The sequence below is a fragment of the Ranitomeya variabilis genome, chromosome 3, assembly GCF_051348905.1.
Source record: "Ranitomeya variabilis isolate aRanVar5 chromosome 3, aRanVar5.hap1, whole genome shotgun sequence".
Classification (NCBI taxonomy): Eukaryota; Metazoa; Chordata; class Amphibia; order Anura; family Dendrobatidae; genus Ranitomeya; species Ranitomeya variabilis.
In genome coordinates this window covers 377,883,327-377,901,611 of record NC_135234.1, presented here as the reverse complement: position 1 = coordinate 377,901,611, position 18,285 = coordinate 377,883,327, and the positions used below count along the sequence as shown (strand labels likewise).

The 18,285-nt window shown below is 43.2% G+C and overlaps 1 protein-coding gene across 1 annotated transcript in view; it reads right to left on the bottom strand.

The window, feature by feature from the left end:
* SYNC (syncoilin, intermediate filament protein) overlaps positions 1–17,708 on the bottom strand; it is a 39,933-nt gene extending 22,225 nt beyond the window's left edge. The window contains exons 1-3 of the mRNA XM_077295999.1: positions 17,478–17,708; positions 13,422–14,190; positions 5,370–5,494 (exon numbers count right to left, since the gene is read on the bottom strand). Coding sequence (XP_077152114.1) covers positions 5,370–5,494; positions 13,422–14,190; positions 17,478–17,521 — 938 coding nt within the window. The 5' untranslated portion in view covers positions 17,522–17,708. The remainder of the gene's footprint in view (positions 1–5,369; positions 5,495–13,421; positions 14,191–17,477) is intronic.
* Between the last annotated feature and the right edge of the window lie 577 nt (positions 17,709–18,285).

Below are 18,285 nucleotides of genomic sequence, written 5' to 3'. Positions count from 1 at the left end.
AACAATTAGAGGTAAATTATGATATTAACATAATAACTAGCACCTCTGTTTTTATCACCCACTCCTGGTTTTGGATTACAAAAACTGATATTAAATACAGATCAAATACTGCCAGTTTTAGGACAGCCTTGGTTTGGAGAGGAAAAAGATAGGAGACACGGTCAACACAACCAAAACTAAAGTTTTGTTAATGAGAAATATTATAAAGTTTTTTAATGAGAAATATTATCATTGTAGAAAATTACTGGTACAGATCGAACTACAACATGACCTTTACACAACATTGTCCTGCCATGACACACGTCCAATATCTGAATCGAAAAAAGGCAGCAAATTGGTCCCGCATGTGACCAACGGCTGCAGTTGACCGCAGCGGGTGATGCTGGAAATCGGGCAGTGGGTGTGCAACTGGTTCATCCAGTTCAATGTTGGGTTGCTCTTAACCATTATATAATTGTGCAGAACCAGAGAGGCTTTGACCACCTCTTCGACTGTTTCCACTTTTAGATTTATGGCTGATGCAAGAATGCGCCATTTAGCGACCAGAATGCCAAAGGTACACTCTACAGTTCTTCGGGCCCTGGTCAGTCTGTAGTTAAAGATCCTTCTAGTGTGGTTCAAGTCCCGACTGGAATAGGGCTTCAGTAGGTTTTCACACATCTGAAAGGCCTCATCCCCAACAATAACAAATGGCATCGGTGGACTTTGAGTGTTGGGGAGAGGTTGTGGCGGGGGAAAATTGAAATTGTTGCCATACACACGGCGGCCCATATCCGAGTTCTTGAAAGTCTGGGAATCGTTGCCACAGCCAAAAGCTCCAATGTCCATGGCAATGAAGCGACAGTTCGCATCGGCTATTGCCATGAGCACAACAGAAAAATATTTTTTGTAATTGAAGTACTCCGATCCTGTTCTGGCTGGTTTGATAATGTGAATTTTTTTTTCCATCCACCGCTCCTAAACAGTTGGGGAAATCACACACACTCCAGAATTTTTCCGCAATTTCAAGCCACATGTCGACGGTGGGTAGGGGAATAAACTCATCCCGGAGTACATTCCACAAAGCCCGGCAGGTGTCCACAACTATTCCGGACAGGGTGGATATTCCAAGCCGGTATTGGAAGGATGATAAACTCTCTCCGGTTGCCAGAAATCTGTAAGAAAAGCAAACACAAAAAACATTACAATCTATTCTTTTTATGGTGTGGTTACGCTAAAGAAAGAAAGGAAAATACCCCCAAAAAAATGTCAGAAAACACTAAATTTGGACTGTCATTGGTTTAGATTTTGAACGTACCTTAATGTAACCAGCAGATGTTCCTCCGGTGGAATCGCTCTACGGAGCTGGGTGTCCTGTCGCCGTATGGCTCCTTGGACACGAGAAAGCAAATCCCGGAACGAGTCTTGCGACATCCTAGTGTATTCCTGGAATTTCTCCGGGTTGGCATTAAGCTCGGCATAGAGCGTGTGATAGGCTCCACGGCTCTCACGTAGTTCGATAATGGGGTGCCTCCAAAAACGCCTATGTTGTCTCCTCCATCTTTCGCGATTTCTGTCTTGCTCCCAAGCAAAAGCACAGGCAAGAAACAGCTTGATGCTTAAATCCAGGTTGAAATAAAAGCTCTCCATGCGAAGATCCATCATGACACAGGATACAGGAGCAAACTGTTAAAATTTCAGTAGCCCTAGGGTCTATATATAGAGATCCCATAATACACGCACTCTGTAGTCCCATTGGCGGTGTCTGGTTATCTTGATTTTTCTCTTGTGAAATTTCTCATCATGCGCACCAAAAACGCAAACGCAGGAAAAAACACATATAAACGCGTACAAACGCGGCGTTTTTTTAACCGCATGCGTGTAAAAAACGCCACGTTTGTACACGTTTATATGCGTTTTTTCTACCACTTGCAGATGCGTTTTAAACCCTGCGGATTTAAACGCTAATGTGAAACTAGCCTTACACAGCCATTATTAGCCTCTGACAACAGCAGTTGACAAACTCCAACAAGCTCTTACTGCTGTTAAAGGGACTCTGTCAGCACAGACTGACTGTTCAAACCAAGTACAGGCACGCGGTGCATCCTTGCTGTAGCCGAACATTTAAGTGCACCTTCATACCTACTTCTTTTTTATCCTTCTCTGCTTCTTTAAGGCTAGACCTGTCAATCAAAAAAAGAGGTGGTATGGAGGGAAAAAAAGTAGGAGGGAAATTGCACTTTGGACAGTGATTCTATGCTGACAGATTCCCTTTAACACTTCAGGTGATACTGTTAATCGCTGACAGCAGTCTGCCATCCCAGTGACGCATGTATTTGGTGTGCATTATTTGTGACGTGATCATGGTGTGCTGATTGAAGTCTGCTGGGGGCCCAATGTCAAACAAAGCTGCGATCTGTTGATTCGTTGCCTTCTCGGTAGTCCTGAGAAGTCCAGTATTGCAGTATTACATTCCAAATAAAATTCATAACAAGTACATTATAATTGGAAAAAACAAACCTCATTTGGAACAACGTGCATTTTTAGTCCTGGTATTACTATTGTAATTCTGCTAAGCTCATGTAATAACACCTCAGTTCCAAAACCACATAAGTACATGTGAGTTATTATTCACATAATTAAACAAGAAATGTAGATAACCAATATACTATATAGTTAATATTAGCACAGAAAATATATCAATTGCATACATTTTTATTTCAATCTGTTAAAATGTCAGGCTTCTTCCCACCTTTTAATGTCAACTATATATGAAATATGCACACGCATATGCATATGCAAGCTTTAACAACTTCCGGACATGCGCTGTACATATACTGCTCTGCGTGAGCTGTGTTCCCGCAAAGAGAAGTACCGTATATGTACAGTGGCACGATCAAGCGGCCTTGTGCTAAGCACCGCAACGATTGTGTGTGGGTGTTAGCTCTGTGTGACAGCTGACACCCTGCAGCAACGCCCGCAATTATCTCATCTGATGCATTATGATTAGCTTTTGGGCTGCAAAGGTCACATATATTCTTGCACAGGGGCCCTTTTCTGTCTGTTTGCTAATGCACAGAAGTGCTCACTCTGCTGCCGAGTGTGTGGTTCTTTACGACCTATCACTTGTAAGACATCTCTGTCGACAGCTTATTCTTTAGAAAACAGATTAATTGGCAAACTGGAATCTGACCAGTTGTCTCTAATATCCCTTGAAGTCATCTGTTGGGGGCCCCCCAATTCAGCCAACGTGAGTGTAATGTCTATGGGCGCCTTATGTTACTCATCCTCCTGATGTCCAGCCCTGAGTCTCAGTTGCTGCTCTCACAGTGTGTTATTGTATGCAGAGCTGTAGTCACTTTGATGGCGCTCAGGGCCGGACTGGTCATCGGGCAGTTCTGGCAAATGCCAGAAGGGCCGATGGCAGTAGTGGGCCGCTCGAGTGTGCCGCTGTCGGCACACTCCCCCCGCTGTCGCGGCACACTCCCGGCCCCGCATTCAACTATACCGGTGTCATAGACGCCGGTACAGTTGAATGCAATGATGGAGGAGAGTGCGTCTGCTGACGCCCCCTCTCCCATCATTCCCCGCTCTGCCTGCCGCTGACACTGCGGGTGCGCGATGACGTCATATCATCGCGCACCTGCTGTGTGACCGGGCGGGCAGACTGCAGCTGCCGAGACCGGAGCCCGGAGCAGCGCGGGGCACGAGGAGAGAGGTGAGTAGAGTGTTTTTGTTTTTTTTTATCAATGAGTGATGACTGGATTGTGGAGCTATTGAGGGGAGGGCTGCCTGCCTGCATTACATTCTATGGGGGCTGCCTGCATTACATTCTATGGGGGCTGCCTGCATTACATTCTATGGGGGCTGCCTGCATTACATTCTATGGGGGCTGCCTGCATTACATTCTATGGGGGCTGCCTGCATTACATTCTATGGGGGCTGCCTGCATTACATTCTATGAGGGCTGCCTGCATTACATTCTATGGGGGCTGTGCTGCATTATATTGTATGGTGGCTGCCTGCATTACATTCTATGGGGGCTGGCTGCATTCCATTCCATGGGCCTGTGCTGCATTATATTCTATGGGGCTGGCTGCATTCCATTCCATGGGCCTGTGCTGCATTATATTCTATGGGGCTGGCTGCATTCCATTCCATGGGCCTGTGCTGCATTATATTCTATGGGGCTGGCTGCATTATATTCTATGGGCCTGTGCTGCATTATATTCAATGGGGCTGTGCTGCATTATATTCTATGGGGCTGTGCTGCATTATATTCTATGGGCCTGTGCTGCATTATATTCTATGGGGCTGTGCTGCATTATATTCTATGGGGCTGTGCTGCATTACATTCTATGGGGCTGTGCTGCATTATATTCTATGGGGCTGTGCTGCATTATATTCTATGGGCCTGTGCTGCATTATATTCTATGGGGCTGTGCTGCATTATATTCTATGGGGCTGTGCTGCATTATATTCTATGGGGGCTGTGCTGCATTACATTCTATGGGGGCTGTGCTGCATTACATTCTGTGGGGGCTGTGCTGCATTACATTCTATGGGGGCTGTGCTGCATTACATTCTATGGGGGCTGTGCTGTATTACATTCTATGGGGGCTGTGCTGTATTACATTCTATGGGGGCTGTGCTGTATTATAGTCTATGGGGGCTGTGCAGCATTACATTCTATGGGGGCTGTGCTGCATTACATTCTATGGGGGCTGTGCTGCATTACATTCTATGGGGGCTGTGCTGCATTACATTCTATGGGGGCTGTGCTGCATTACATTCTATGGGGGCTGTGCTGTATTACATTCTATGGGGGCTGTGCTGTATTACATTCTATGGAGGCTGTGCTGTATTACAGTCTATGGGGGCTGTGCAGCATTACATTCTATGGGGCTGTGCTGTATTATAGTCTATGGGGGCTGTGCTGTATTACATTCTATGGGGACTGAGCTGTAATGCTGGATACAGCTGTAATTATATGTTATATAGTCGTGTTACACTCCCCTCACTTCTTGTAGCCTACAAGTGTACAAAGATATTATACAGTCACCATGTGACAAGAGGGCCTATGTGACTTCAAATGCCAGGGCTGAATTTTAGTCCCAGTCCGGCCCTGTGTGTGGGGCTTCTTGCAACAGTAATCATCCGGAAACCGGCTCTTCATAACTTTTTGCTAGACCTGATGCTAAAGCACCAAGCTAGCAGATAGCCACAAGCAACACATGCTAGGCACCCGTGGCTCCCTAGCCACGGGTTGGGGGACCCTTCTTAAAAGTGTACAAACACCATGTGCATGAAATATTTTAACCATACAAGTTTTGCCTAAAATAATATAACTAAAGTGCCACCCTGGAAAACTATTGTTTGATGTAACATACTTGTAGACTGCAAGCTCCTGGGCTAAACTTTTCCGTAATTCATCCATCTCTTTATTCTGATGCTGCTGCAGCTGGACTGAAATCTTAATCTCCCTCCTCCTGTCTTCTTGTTCTTGCAGCCGTTCCTGGATGCAGAATGAGATATTTTTTAGACATTAGATCTAACCATTGCTTTATCCAAATCACATAGTGAGTGTGTAGTAAGCACATAAATCCATTGTTAAGTCTCCAAATGAGTGGCAACATGGCATTTCATATATGAAAATACAGACCTGGGTTACTGTTTAAAATAGTTTTAATAGTCTGCTATGTTTTCCCCACTCGGCTATAAATATACTTGGCATGAAGTCCATTTTTCAGGTATGTGTTGGTACCTAATTAAATGAGCAATGTAAGGAGTCAAGTATTGGGTTTTCCTATGTCATTTGAGCTGAACCCCAGGTTTGCCTCCCAAAAGCAAATGTGAGTCGTCAGAGTGAAAGCGTGAGAAAGGAAGTGTTTCAGATCTCTGCCCATGAGTAGCGCTCTCCTATAAATAGGTTATTCCTCTAAGAGTATCCAAGATAGAAACAGTTATTAGGTTGGAGAGACATTTACACCTATCATAGGTCATGTTTGACGTTATCCAGTGTAAGAAATGCTCAAGTGAGTTTAATAAAATAAGGAAAGCTATAAGTTACTTTAGTTTAGTAAGACAATATATGATTCCTAATTTCCACGTTGTTGTAGGAAGCATGTGCCTCTGTATTCTAGATAAACATATGATATATCTATAAGGTATCGGAAATAAAGGGGTTGTCCAGACTTGGGGTTCAAGTTGCAGTCACTCTGTTAGTGCAGACTTGTGAATCCTCACAGCGTGCACAGTGCACACTGTCAGGATTCTCCGGTGTTGACACTGCAAGCAGGCAGTCATATGTTTAGCCTTGCTCATTCACTTGTATTGAGCGAGACCATGCACATCTAGTCGGTACGTAACTGCATGTATGCAAGTTGCATACTTGCAATCACACGCCTGCCCATTCCTGGCACCAGCAGAGAAGAATCCTGACTGTGTGTTCACAAGTCTGCAATCACATAGAGAGCAGTCACATAGAGAGACTGCAGACTTGAGCCTCAAGCGGACAACTCCTTTAAGCAGAAGTGACTTGTGGAATCATATGGATATGTAAGAAGATGGACCAGACCGGGGGTACCTCTCTTGTGCCGGTTCCGGAACTGTCGGGGCTGTCACCATTGTTGACCGGGGGAAAGCTTTCCAACACAGACCGACCTTTGCACTGTCAGCAGGGGGCATGACTAAGATAAAAGGTCCTGTGCGCGGGAAAGAGAGGGCAGACTTGGTGGGAAGACAGCGCGCAGCAGGGAGAAGTAGGTGCTCCATGCTAGCGCAGGCCCGTGCTGTAGATTTCCTGTGTCCAGGTACACTGACTTTGGACAGAGATATGCTGGGTGCCCATTTCCTCCTGTGACTGAAAGTTCCAGACGCTCCGGGCCAGTGGTTACTGTGCACGTGCCTCCTAAGACAGACCAGGTGACTAATCTAGAACTGTGTAATTTCTTACCCGCATACTACTGCCGAGCTGAGTCACGCTTCAGCGGTGTTACAGACTGTGCTGCACCCCGTACGGCAAACCTTGGATCCAGGACCCCACTTAGTACAGCGCGACTCACTGCCATTGCCGGGAACTGGACCTCCAGCTTCTTCAAAACGACACTGGAGTCATCACGCACCAGTTTCCTGGGCGCCACCGTTGGAACTAAAGGCCCTGCAGCCAGGAAGCCGGCGGACTGTTAAGTTAACCCTTTCATGAACAGTTGCTTTATCTTTTACCTCACCCCACACTCATACCGTGCTAATATCACCTCCCATACCCCGTGCTTAACCCATTACCTCCCTGCGTGGAGTATACCCCTGTTAATAAATCTGTTAACTCTTGCTCTGCCTCCTGTCCGTCACTGTATCCCGCTACCTGCTCACAGATACATAGGGTACAGGAAAACCACACTTCCTATTTTACACTTCCCAGTCCGAAAATTTAATTTGGTGTCAGAAGACAGTTTAATATCTTTTTCCAATGCTTTTTCATTTTATCATACAATATTTGCCAATTACAAGAGTAAAATGCTGAAAGCAGGAATGTTTTTTTTTGTTTTTTTTTATCTGATTGATTAACATAAGAAATATTTAAACATATGCCATACATTTATATTCCTCTGACTGCTTTTTTTTTTAAAAGAAAAGACAACAATAATGGGTTTTTTTAACAGCACTCAATACTATTCAGTATCCTTATAGTGAATGACATTTTATAAGTATTGAGATATATTTTACCTAATAGAAACCTATAGGGATATCACAATATATATTTGCATACAAACTTGGAGTCAGCATAGCCATAATCCTTGAAGCGCTTTTTTTGTGTTTTTTTTTTTTTCTAATTTTTTTCTCCTAAATGTGAACTAGCCACCTTTGGTACCAGAAAGGAAATTAAAGGACAACAAATAGAAACAAAGTACAACTTTTTATTTGCCATGGTATTTATCAGGTGGTGTCTGCCAATACAATGCATACAGGTGCTTCTCACAAAATTAGAATATCATTAAAAAGTTACTGTAATTTATTTCAGTTCTTCAATACAAAAAGTGAATCTCCTATATTATATAAAGTCATTGCAAACACTTGAAATAGATCACTCTGTTTGTAATGACTCTATATCATATGTGAGTTTCACTTTTTGTATTGAAGAACTGAAATAAATTACCTTTTTGATGATATTCTAATTTTGTGAGAAGCACCTGTATCTAGATCTATGATAACAGACCGCTTTAATATATGGTGGACTTGGCACCTTTGCATTGGGTATATATGGGTACTGCAATATTATAATATATTCTTATGGGGGATTATGGTTATATTCATTTTTATTGCGCTCTTGAGCCATGGTCCAAATATTTTCCGAGTTGTATAGAGAAGTAATAAGATATTCATGTGTCAATGAATATTGCTAGGAGAGCATATCTCTATATTATGCAATGTACAGGCAATAGTGTCTACTGCTCTCTGGCACTTGGTCACAGGACTACTTGTGGTTCCATACCCATCTGCATTCCATAGGACTCTACTGGAAACAATTTGTCTAGTGAAAAATACCTCTGTAATTTGGCATGCATATACCTTTGTATAATATTAGCTGTGGACATCAAATAACAGAAGCACTACATAAATGGTAACTAATAACATGATGTACAGTTGCGTGCATACACCTTTAAGGAGCTGTCTGGGATATTTCAAAATTGGTGTAAATCATAATAATTTAAAAAAATCATCTATTCAAAACCCCACTGTTCCAGTGCTGCTGTTCCACTATGTTACATTCATCATTCAAGTGACTCCTGCATCCAATCAGTGACCTCAGGGGTTACGGTAGCATGTACAGTATATGTAAGGGTGTGGACAGTGACTGTCATGTTCCTGCCCCTGAAGAAAACAAAGTGATTAGTGTCATGTGTTTTGCACATGGATTGTGAATGTGATATGTGAAGTGGGAACTATGTCATGCGATTTTAGGAATGTACTGTGTAATAATGCATAGTGTTTTATGTAAAGGTGCTGCTGTGTAAAGGTAATGCCTAGTGTAAGTAAGGTACACTCCAGCACCAGTATGAGGTAAGCATAGTATTACACATAGTTTAGTGCTTAGGATAAAGATAGAAAGTGTTGGTAGTGTACAGTATAGGACTGCATAAGGTAAGATTTAGATTAAGATTTTAGGACATAAGATAGTGTGATATGCATTGTACCTGTAATATGCTTAGTGCATACTGTTATAAGATGCATAGTGTTTGTAAGGGAGATCTGCCCAGCAATAGGCTGCAGGCAGTGGCGTAGGAAGGGGGGTGCGGGGGGGGCGGGCCGCCCCGGGCGGCACAATGCGGGGGGGCGGCACAATGTGGGGGTGAGTCAGTGGCGTATCTAGGGGGGAGCAGCCGGCAGGGGGGCGCAGTCGGGCCGCCTAAAGCGGCGGTCCGCAGTGTCTCCCCCGGCGGCTGCATTCTGTCACCCCCCGCACTGGGAGTCAGCTGTTCTCTGTGCCGACTGTCAAGCTGACAGCCGGCACAGAGAAGCTGCGGCGCGCCGGCTCCCAGTGTTCAATTGTACTGCATCTGAGATGCGAGTACAATTGAAGCTCTGACTGCCGGGTCAGAGCGACGCCAGCAGTGTGATCAGGTCATGTGATCACGCTGCTGACGTCACTCACCTGCGCGGCAGAGCAGGAGCTGCAGATCGGTGGTAAGTGCTCCAGTGGAGCTGAAGACACCGAAAGTGCAGGGGGGGAATTTACTGTGAGTGGGGATGGGGGCATATATTGTGGGGGGGATTTAATGTGAGGGGATGGGGGGCATATATTGTGGGGGGGGATTTAATGTGAGGGGATGGGGGGCATATATTGTGGGGGGGGATTTAATGTGAGGGGATGGGGGGCATATATTGTGGGGGGGATTTACTGTGAGTGGGGATGGGGGCATATATTGTGGGGGGGATTTAATGTGAGTGGGGATGGGGGGGCATATATTGTGGGGGGGATTTACTGTGAGTGGGGGGGATTTAATGTGAGTGGGGATAGTGGGATATATTATTGGATTGGGGATATTTAATATGAGTGGAGATGAGGGGATTTATTGTGGGGGGAGATTTAATGTGAGTGGAGATGGGGGATTTAATGTGTGGGGGAGATCTGAGGACACAAAATGAAGAGCAAAGGGGGAGATGGGGGGCATATATGAGGAAACAGTATGGGGGATGGGTGCAGACAGCTTGGGGTCAAACGGGGGGATGTATGCGGATACAGTATGAGTAGCGATGTGAAAAACGTATGTGAAAAACGTATGTGGACAGAGTACGGGGAGTGAGGGTGTTGGGATGTGTGCATGCGTAGCATGGGGGACAGTGTAAGGGCACAGCCAGGAGGGGATAGTATACAAAGGAGGGGGAGTGTGATGAGAGAGTACAGTATAAATACTGGGCCCTATAGGGGGGACACAGTGTGAGAGGTCAGTGTGAAGAGGGGTCCGGTATAGAAAGGGGAGGTCAGTGTGAAGAGCAAGTACCATAAGACGGACAGTGTGGGGGTCATATTTTATGCAGACAATATAGTGAGGGGCAATTTTTTATTCAGGAGCATTATAATGACACTTGTATCTTTAAGGGCGTCATGTGGAGATTTTCTGCAAAAGAACGGAGAAGATGGAAGTCTGCAGAGACGGCTGTGGATCAGAAAACTCATCATGGGGTCTGGACAAGATGAAGAAATGAAGGAGAACAACTCCAGAGGCGACGTCATCTATAAGGTACCTGGATGTAAATGTTATTTGTGATACTAACTAACTCTCATGTTTTTATTTATGTTAGGAGCATTAAAGGGGATGTCCAGGTTTGTAATGAGTCTGCAGTCATTCTTTGTGACTGCAGACTTCTGACTTTTCACAGTGCGCACTGCACACTGTCAGGATTCTCTCGTGCTGGCGATTTACATACATGCGGTCACATGCTGACTAGACATGTGTGGCCTCACTCTATGATAATGAACTGAGCGAGGCTGGGCAAGTCTAGTCGGAATGTGGTCAGAAGTATACAAATCACATGCTTGTGCTGACATGACCGTCCACCGGCCAGGGAGAATCCTAAAAGTGTGCAGTGCATTAGTTGTGAGAATTCAGAAGCTGCGATGTCAGGATTCAGCTCTGCAGGTTCCAGTCGTCGACACATGGACACGTCACTCATATGCGATTTTCATACTCGTGGTCCTGTAACAACGAGCTTCTCTTCTGCTTCTCTCAGTTTTTCACTTAACATTGGGAGCTTAAGGGAGAGGAGCTCGTCGGTACATGACTAAGTGTGAAAATCGCATACATTCTGGGGGGGGGGGGGGGGGCGCCAAACTCGGGAACAGCCCCGGGCGGCAAAAGCTCTAGCTACGCCCCTGGCTGCAGGGACAGATATAGTTAAGTGTTTTGTCTAGACCACAGTGGAAGGGGTTAGGGCCAATAAAAAGGAGAATGCTTCTTGTGTCTAGAGGAGAGTTAGATTGCTAAGTGACAAGGTCAAGTTTATGGTCCAATGGACTGATAGCAGAAGCAAGTACAAAGTGTTCTGGGCTGTATAAGGCTTTACAAGACTCCCTGTGGAGGAAAGGTATCAGATCTCGGATACACTGTGGAACTGAATGGGAAATCCCTGGGGCTGACAGGATCAGTGGATGTAGGGATAGTTCAGGAAGAACAGAAAGTAAAGCAGGAAATATATTGTATTACTGAAACAAGAAACAGAGGGTTCTGTGCCCAATACTGCGTGATACAATCTGATGTACTTGAACTGTCCAGTAAACTTTTATGTATTGAAATTTACTACCCCCTGTAATGCACTTCATGAGGTTTCTTTACCCTTTTTTCTGCTTTTCGTAATTTTTTTTGTAATTGTTTGTTTTAATCATTTATCTAATAAATACATATTTTAATATATACACTGCTTTTTTCATGTATGTGACTGTGTATCATATCTGTAAGCTTTATACTTATTGTAGATGGAAAGCAATCAGTTTTACTAAGGCTAGGGTCACATTGTGTTAGGGCAATCCATTAAGCGCATAGCGTTAGCGGATTGCGCTAACGCAATGCTTCTCTAGGGTCCGCGTTCGGCGTCCCCGCTAGCGCAGATCCCCGATCTGCACTAGCGAGGAACGGACCTCGGGCGCGCCACGGACGCTGCAAGCAGCGTCCGAGGTCCGTCACTCAAATGACGGCACATCGCTAGCGCTAGCCCAATGTGGGCGGGCGCTAGCGACGCGTTCACCATTACAGGCTATGGCGGCGTTAACGGACTACGTTAACACCACGTTATGCTGCGGTGTAACGTAGTCCGTTAAACGCGGTCACATAACGCAATGTGACCCTAGCCTAACTTTTTGTCTTCATACCTTACTGTGTTGTTTTAGCAGCAGCATCAACAAGAAAATTAAGTTAAATTTTAGCACACCATTACTGATTTGGCTCTTATCCTAAGTCATATTGCAAGACTCGTTAAAGGGTTGATTGCGACTTGTAGGATCGCTACTACCAACAGGTGGCGCTATAGAGTTCAAGTCCTCTTTTTCTCTGAAGAGGTAATTTGCATACCTCTATTCTAGAGTGATGGTTGTGGAGTCATTATTCAAGAGGGTACTTCTTTTCTAGCAGTAATTTAAATTGTTTAAATAACTCTACACCTCTTCTATCTAGTGCAGATAAAAACTGTTGATAAACTTGCTTTAAAATAAATCTTTCAAAGGCAAATTCAGTAATACCTTTGCATGGCCATCCCTTCCTGCGTTACTGAGAAATCAGCGTTTGCAGTTATATGCAAATGAGGCTGTAGATCTGAAGCATCGGTCACTCCAGCTCTATTCCCCATTCAGCACTATCTCCTCCTGCTTAACTGATGGCTACTTTGCCTGAAGTCACACACCATAGAAGCTGGATGAGGTGGCACAGTCTCATTTGAATACCAATTCAAACACTAAGTTATCTGGATTGGAGGACCAGTCTGTCCATGTAAAGGTAATGCTGGACTTGTCTTTGAAAATAATACATGCACATATAAGTAGTTTGGGGGTGAATTCCCGCTGGCAGATTCCCTTTAAATACATAGAAAACTGCTTGTCTAATAGTTGTTTATATATGTGATATATGTGTGTATATATATATATATATATATATATATATATATATATATATATATATATATATATATTAGCAGAGATTAGATACATATTGCCATCAGTTCACAGTTCAAGTGTAATTGAACACAATCTGTTAAACCAATAAAGGCCAGGGTGACGTTGTACTGTTCTTTAATTAAATACCTGTATTGCTGAAAAACGTCCACCCAAGTAATCACTTTTTTCTCACATATCTGCTATTCTAATATATATATATAATGTATATATATATATAATATTAGCATCTGTTTTTTAGAAACATTTTTTATATGCTTTAGCCTAATTCAGTCCATACCCTGTATAGCAGGACTTCCTCTGCCCTTTTCTTCTTCATAAGATGAATTTGCTCTTGCAGATTGCTCTTCTGAACCTGTAGCTTGCAGGCTTCTCCTTGGAGGGGCCTTATCTCTTCTCTCAGCCTTAGCAACTCATCCTGTGTCTGTCTTAAGGTGTGCGCCCCTTTTTCAGCACGCTCTAAAAGTTGAAGGAGTTTGGACTCATAATGGTCTTGCAGGGTACTGTGCTGTTCCTCAGTTAGGCTTTGAAGCTCTGCTGAGAGGCGTCGTCTTTCCTGCAGTTCACGTGAAACTCGTCTATGTGGAACTCTAAGTCGTTGTTCTTCCCCCTGTCTCTGTTGAGTAAAGGTATTCCGCAGTTGGCAAAGCTCTTCTGTCAACCGGGATGCAACAGTCTCTAGTTCCTCTCGTTCTGCTGTTTTCTGTGCTAATTCCTCACGCTGATTTTGAAGTTCGTATTGGCATGCTACACATTCTTTAGTCACTCTGAACAATCTGCGGCGTATTCCACGTATCTCTTCCCTCAAAGAGTCCCTTTCCAGTTCTGCTCGTGCCTTTTGTCCATATGCCTGCACTACTTCTTCATGTGCCCGTTGTACTGCTTCCAAAGAGGGTTCCTGAAGTAAGGCCAGCTCGCATATGAGCTCATCTCGTTCCCTTTCCAAGTCTTGCACAGCTGCAATACAGCACTGGAACCTTACACCTATGTCCTCTAGGGACAAAAGTTCTGGAGTGCCTGGTAAAGAGGGACTGGACTCTGCACATACCCTGGAGAAATAGGAAATAACTAAAATAGTAATTACATGCTTATTTTTTTTCCACGAATCAATAGTACAAGAGAAGATCAGAAAATGTGTACAATATCTTATTAGATAAATCTGATAAATGAGGGGAAAAACACCATATGTGATGCATAGTGGTGTCTATAGTAGGCATGTGGGTACAGAGCAGCAGCTAAACAATAACTTCTGAGAATGCATGCTCACTAACTTTTTACAAGCTCTACTTGACTTTAAAATCAACTTGTTCACAAAATGTTGATTAGTTGATTGTCAATTAAGCCTAAAAAACATGTCTTTTAACTGCTGTAATACTAAGTCATCCGGTTTAACTGCTGAAGTACTCTGTCGTCCGGTATGACTTAAGGGAACCTGCCACATTGTGCATGGAGTCTGATTTGTGAGCATCATGGTATAGAGATGAAGCTGATAAGAAGGATACATAGGTTTGTTGGAAAAGATCCAGTATAACTTTTATTTTAAACATACATTTTATACAATACATACAATTGAGATACTGGTTTGGCTATTATCCTAAGTCACGTGACAAGGCTCAATGAAGGGTCGACATTGACTTGTAGGATTGCTACTTCCAATAGGTGGCACTAGAGTTCTAGTTCTCTTCCTCTCTGAAGAGACAATTTGCATAATAAGCAGATTTCCTAGAGGAGTATTGCGGCTTTAAGTCTCCTCATAACGGCATGCTTAGCATGTCAATCTCCGTAAGGAGAAACTATACTTCTTGCATATTTTATATATTGAAATCCCTGGAGTTTGTATAAATGTGACAGCTACAGTGGGTACGGAAAGTATTCAGACCCCTTTAAATTTTTCACTCTTTGTTTCATTGCATTCATTCATTCATTTGGTAAATTCAAAAAACATTTTTTCACATTAATGTACACTCGGCACCCCATCCTGACTGAAAAAAACAGAAATGTAGATATTTTTGAAAATTTAATAAAAAAGAAAAACTGAAATATCACATGGTCATAAGTATTCAGATCCTTTGCTCAGACACTCATATTTAAGTCACATGCTGTCCATTTCCTTGTGATCCTCCTTGAGATGGGTCTACTCCTTCAATGGAGTCCAGCTGTGTTTAATTAACCTGATAGGACTTGATTTGGAAAGGCACACACATGTCTATATAAGACCTCCCAGCTCATAGTGCATGTCAGACCAAATGAGAATCATCAGGTCAAAGGAACTGGCCAAGGAGCTCAGAGACAGAATTGTGGCAAGGCACAGATTTGGCCAAGGTTACAACAGGATTTCTGCAGTACTCAAGGTTGCTAAGAGCACAGTGGCCTCCATAATCCTTAAATGGAAGAAGTTTGGGACCACCAGAAGTCTTCCTAGGACTGGCCGTCCAGCCAAACCGAGCAATCGTGGGAGAAGAGCCTTGGTGAGAGAGGTAAAGAAGAACCCCAAGATCACTGTGGCTGAGCTCCAGAGATGCAGTAGGGAGATGGGAGAAAGTTCCACAAAGTCAACTATCAGTGCAGCCCTCCACCAGTTGGTCATTTATGGCAGAGTGGCCCGACGGAAGCCTCTCCTCAGTGCAAGACATATGAAAGCAAACATAGTTTGCTAAAAAAGCCATGAAGGACTCCCAGACTATGAGAAATAAGACTCTCTGGTCTGATAAGACAAAGATAGACCTTTCTGGTGATAATTCTAAGCGGTATGTGTGGAGAAAACCAGGCACTGCTCATCACCTGCCCAATACAATCCCAACAATGAAACATGGTGGTGGCAGCATCATGCTATGGGGATGTTTTTCAGCTGCAGGGACAAGACGACTGGTTGTCATTGAAGGAAATATGAATGCAGCCAAGTACAGAGATATCCTGGATGAAAACCTCTTCCAGAGTGCTCTGGACCTCAGACTTGGCCGAAGGTTCACCTTCCAAAAAGACAATGACCCTAAGCACACAGCGAAAATAACAAAGGAGCGGCTTCAGAACATTTCCGACCATTCTTGAGTGGCCCAGCCAGAGCCCTGACCTAAACCCAATTGAGCATCTCTGAAAATGGCTGTCCACCAACATTCATCATCCAACCTGATGGAACTGGAGAGGATCTGCAAGGAAGAATGGCAGAGGATTCCCAAATCCAGGTGTGAAAAACTTGTTGCATCATTCCAAGAAGACTCATGGCTGTACTAGCTCAAAAGGGTGCTTCTACTCAATACTGAGCAAAGGGTCTGAATACTTATGACTATGTGATATTTCAGTTTTTCTTTTTTAATAAATTTGCAAAAATTACTACATTTCTGTTTTTTTCAGTCAAGATGGAGTGCAGAGTGTACATTGATGAGAAAAAAATGGACTTTTTTGAATTTACCAAATGGCTGCAATAAAACAAAGAGTGAAAAATGTAAATGGGTATGAATACTTTCCGTACCCACTGTATGCTCGCATGCATAGTCCTACAGGGAAGACTGTCAATCAATGAGTTGGACCGCCCCCTGGACTCATGCATGCAAACACCAAGGATTCAATGAAAAAAATGCAAGTTTTTCTGAAAATTTTCTACCAAAAATGTATATGACTCTGATCAGCTAATCCTTCTTTACAAGATCCTGCCTAAAGATCAGATACTATTTTCACCATGACAGGATCTCTTCAAGGCAACCCCAACACTCTCTTTGACCCTTATATCTATCTATGACTTCTTAATCCCACAGATGGAAGAAAATCACCAGTGACCACCAGTTCACTTGTGAAAGGACCTTTTGAAGCATCTCACCTTTCAAAATCATTTTTAGAATTACAATGATTAAATGGTACAAGGGGTTAGTTGCAATTACAGGGCTTGTTGTAAAATGTTTAAGCATTTTTAACTACGTTCTAGAAAATATTTTTCTATATATTAAATGATAATCATAAAAAATTATATAGAAAGGTGTTGTCACACCATAAATTGAATTGCCTTCCGTGATGACTTTTACGTGTGCTGCTTCATGATGAATCTGATCTACTTCATCTATGTGCCATAATGTCAGCTATTAATGCAGCTACTCAATCGAAGACCGTCACCCTCCTCTTCCACAGTGATGTCATCTTATGCATTATCTATCATTATTTATTCCAAGTAAGCATTTGTAAAACAAACCCTCCTCACCCTACATTGTTAGCCTATGAATCTCTTATTTCATACTATTTCTGCATTCACCCAAACATAAAAAGGTATTGTTCCGCCTGTTGTTCTTCCTGCATCTAGAAGAGTATGTTCATTCTTGCTGTAGGGGTATTATATATAGAATCTTACCTCCCTTCTTGGGAGCGTTCTCCTTCCTCCTCTGAACTGGCCATCTCATCTGCACAAACTGAGTTCTCTGTTATTAATAAACGGTGCTTCAGAGCCTGTGGGTAATGTTTCCCCCTTCACAGGCAGGGTGAGACTTGTAAGCTGTCACTTTATCTTCCACATGCTTCACACAGAACTTGGGCCTTAGAGTCTAGCTGGGCACGCCTGAGATGACACTGCAGCTCTTTTCCTGGCAGAGCTATCATTTCGTTTGCCAGGGGTTAATTTGCAGTGTTCCAGAAATGCAAGGATTGGCTAATCCAATACACTGTATATATCTGTGAGCTGCACCCAGTCTGCAGGGTCAGGCCCGTGAGAGGCCCGTGAGATGCCTGGGGAAGTACCAAGCGCACCCTTTTACATTTTTTTTTTTACCAAGAACAAGATGAACTTGGAAGAAAATTTAGAGCTATTTTAAGTAATTTTATTTCAATGTCAGTTGGGCCGTACAATCATTTAGGCTAATCCTTGGTATTAAAACTTATAGTGCGAAGCATAAGTATCATGTCATCCAAACAGTAAAATCTTTTATTCTGCCGCCTGATCATTCAGAGAGTTTGATATTCTGCAACACTCAAGTAACATAAGCTGCGACACCATAAAAAAACTAAACTCCTATGATTAAAGAGTAACCGTTGTTTTAATTTTTATTCCATAAATCAATAATACACATGAAATTAAGAAACTTTGTAATATGTCTTATCACAGAGATCTATTTCTTTCTCCGCTCAGACTGATCATTCATTCTCAATATTCTCATTTCCCGGTA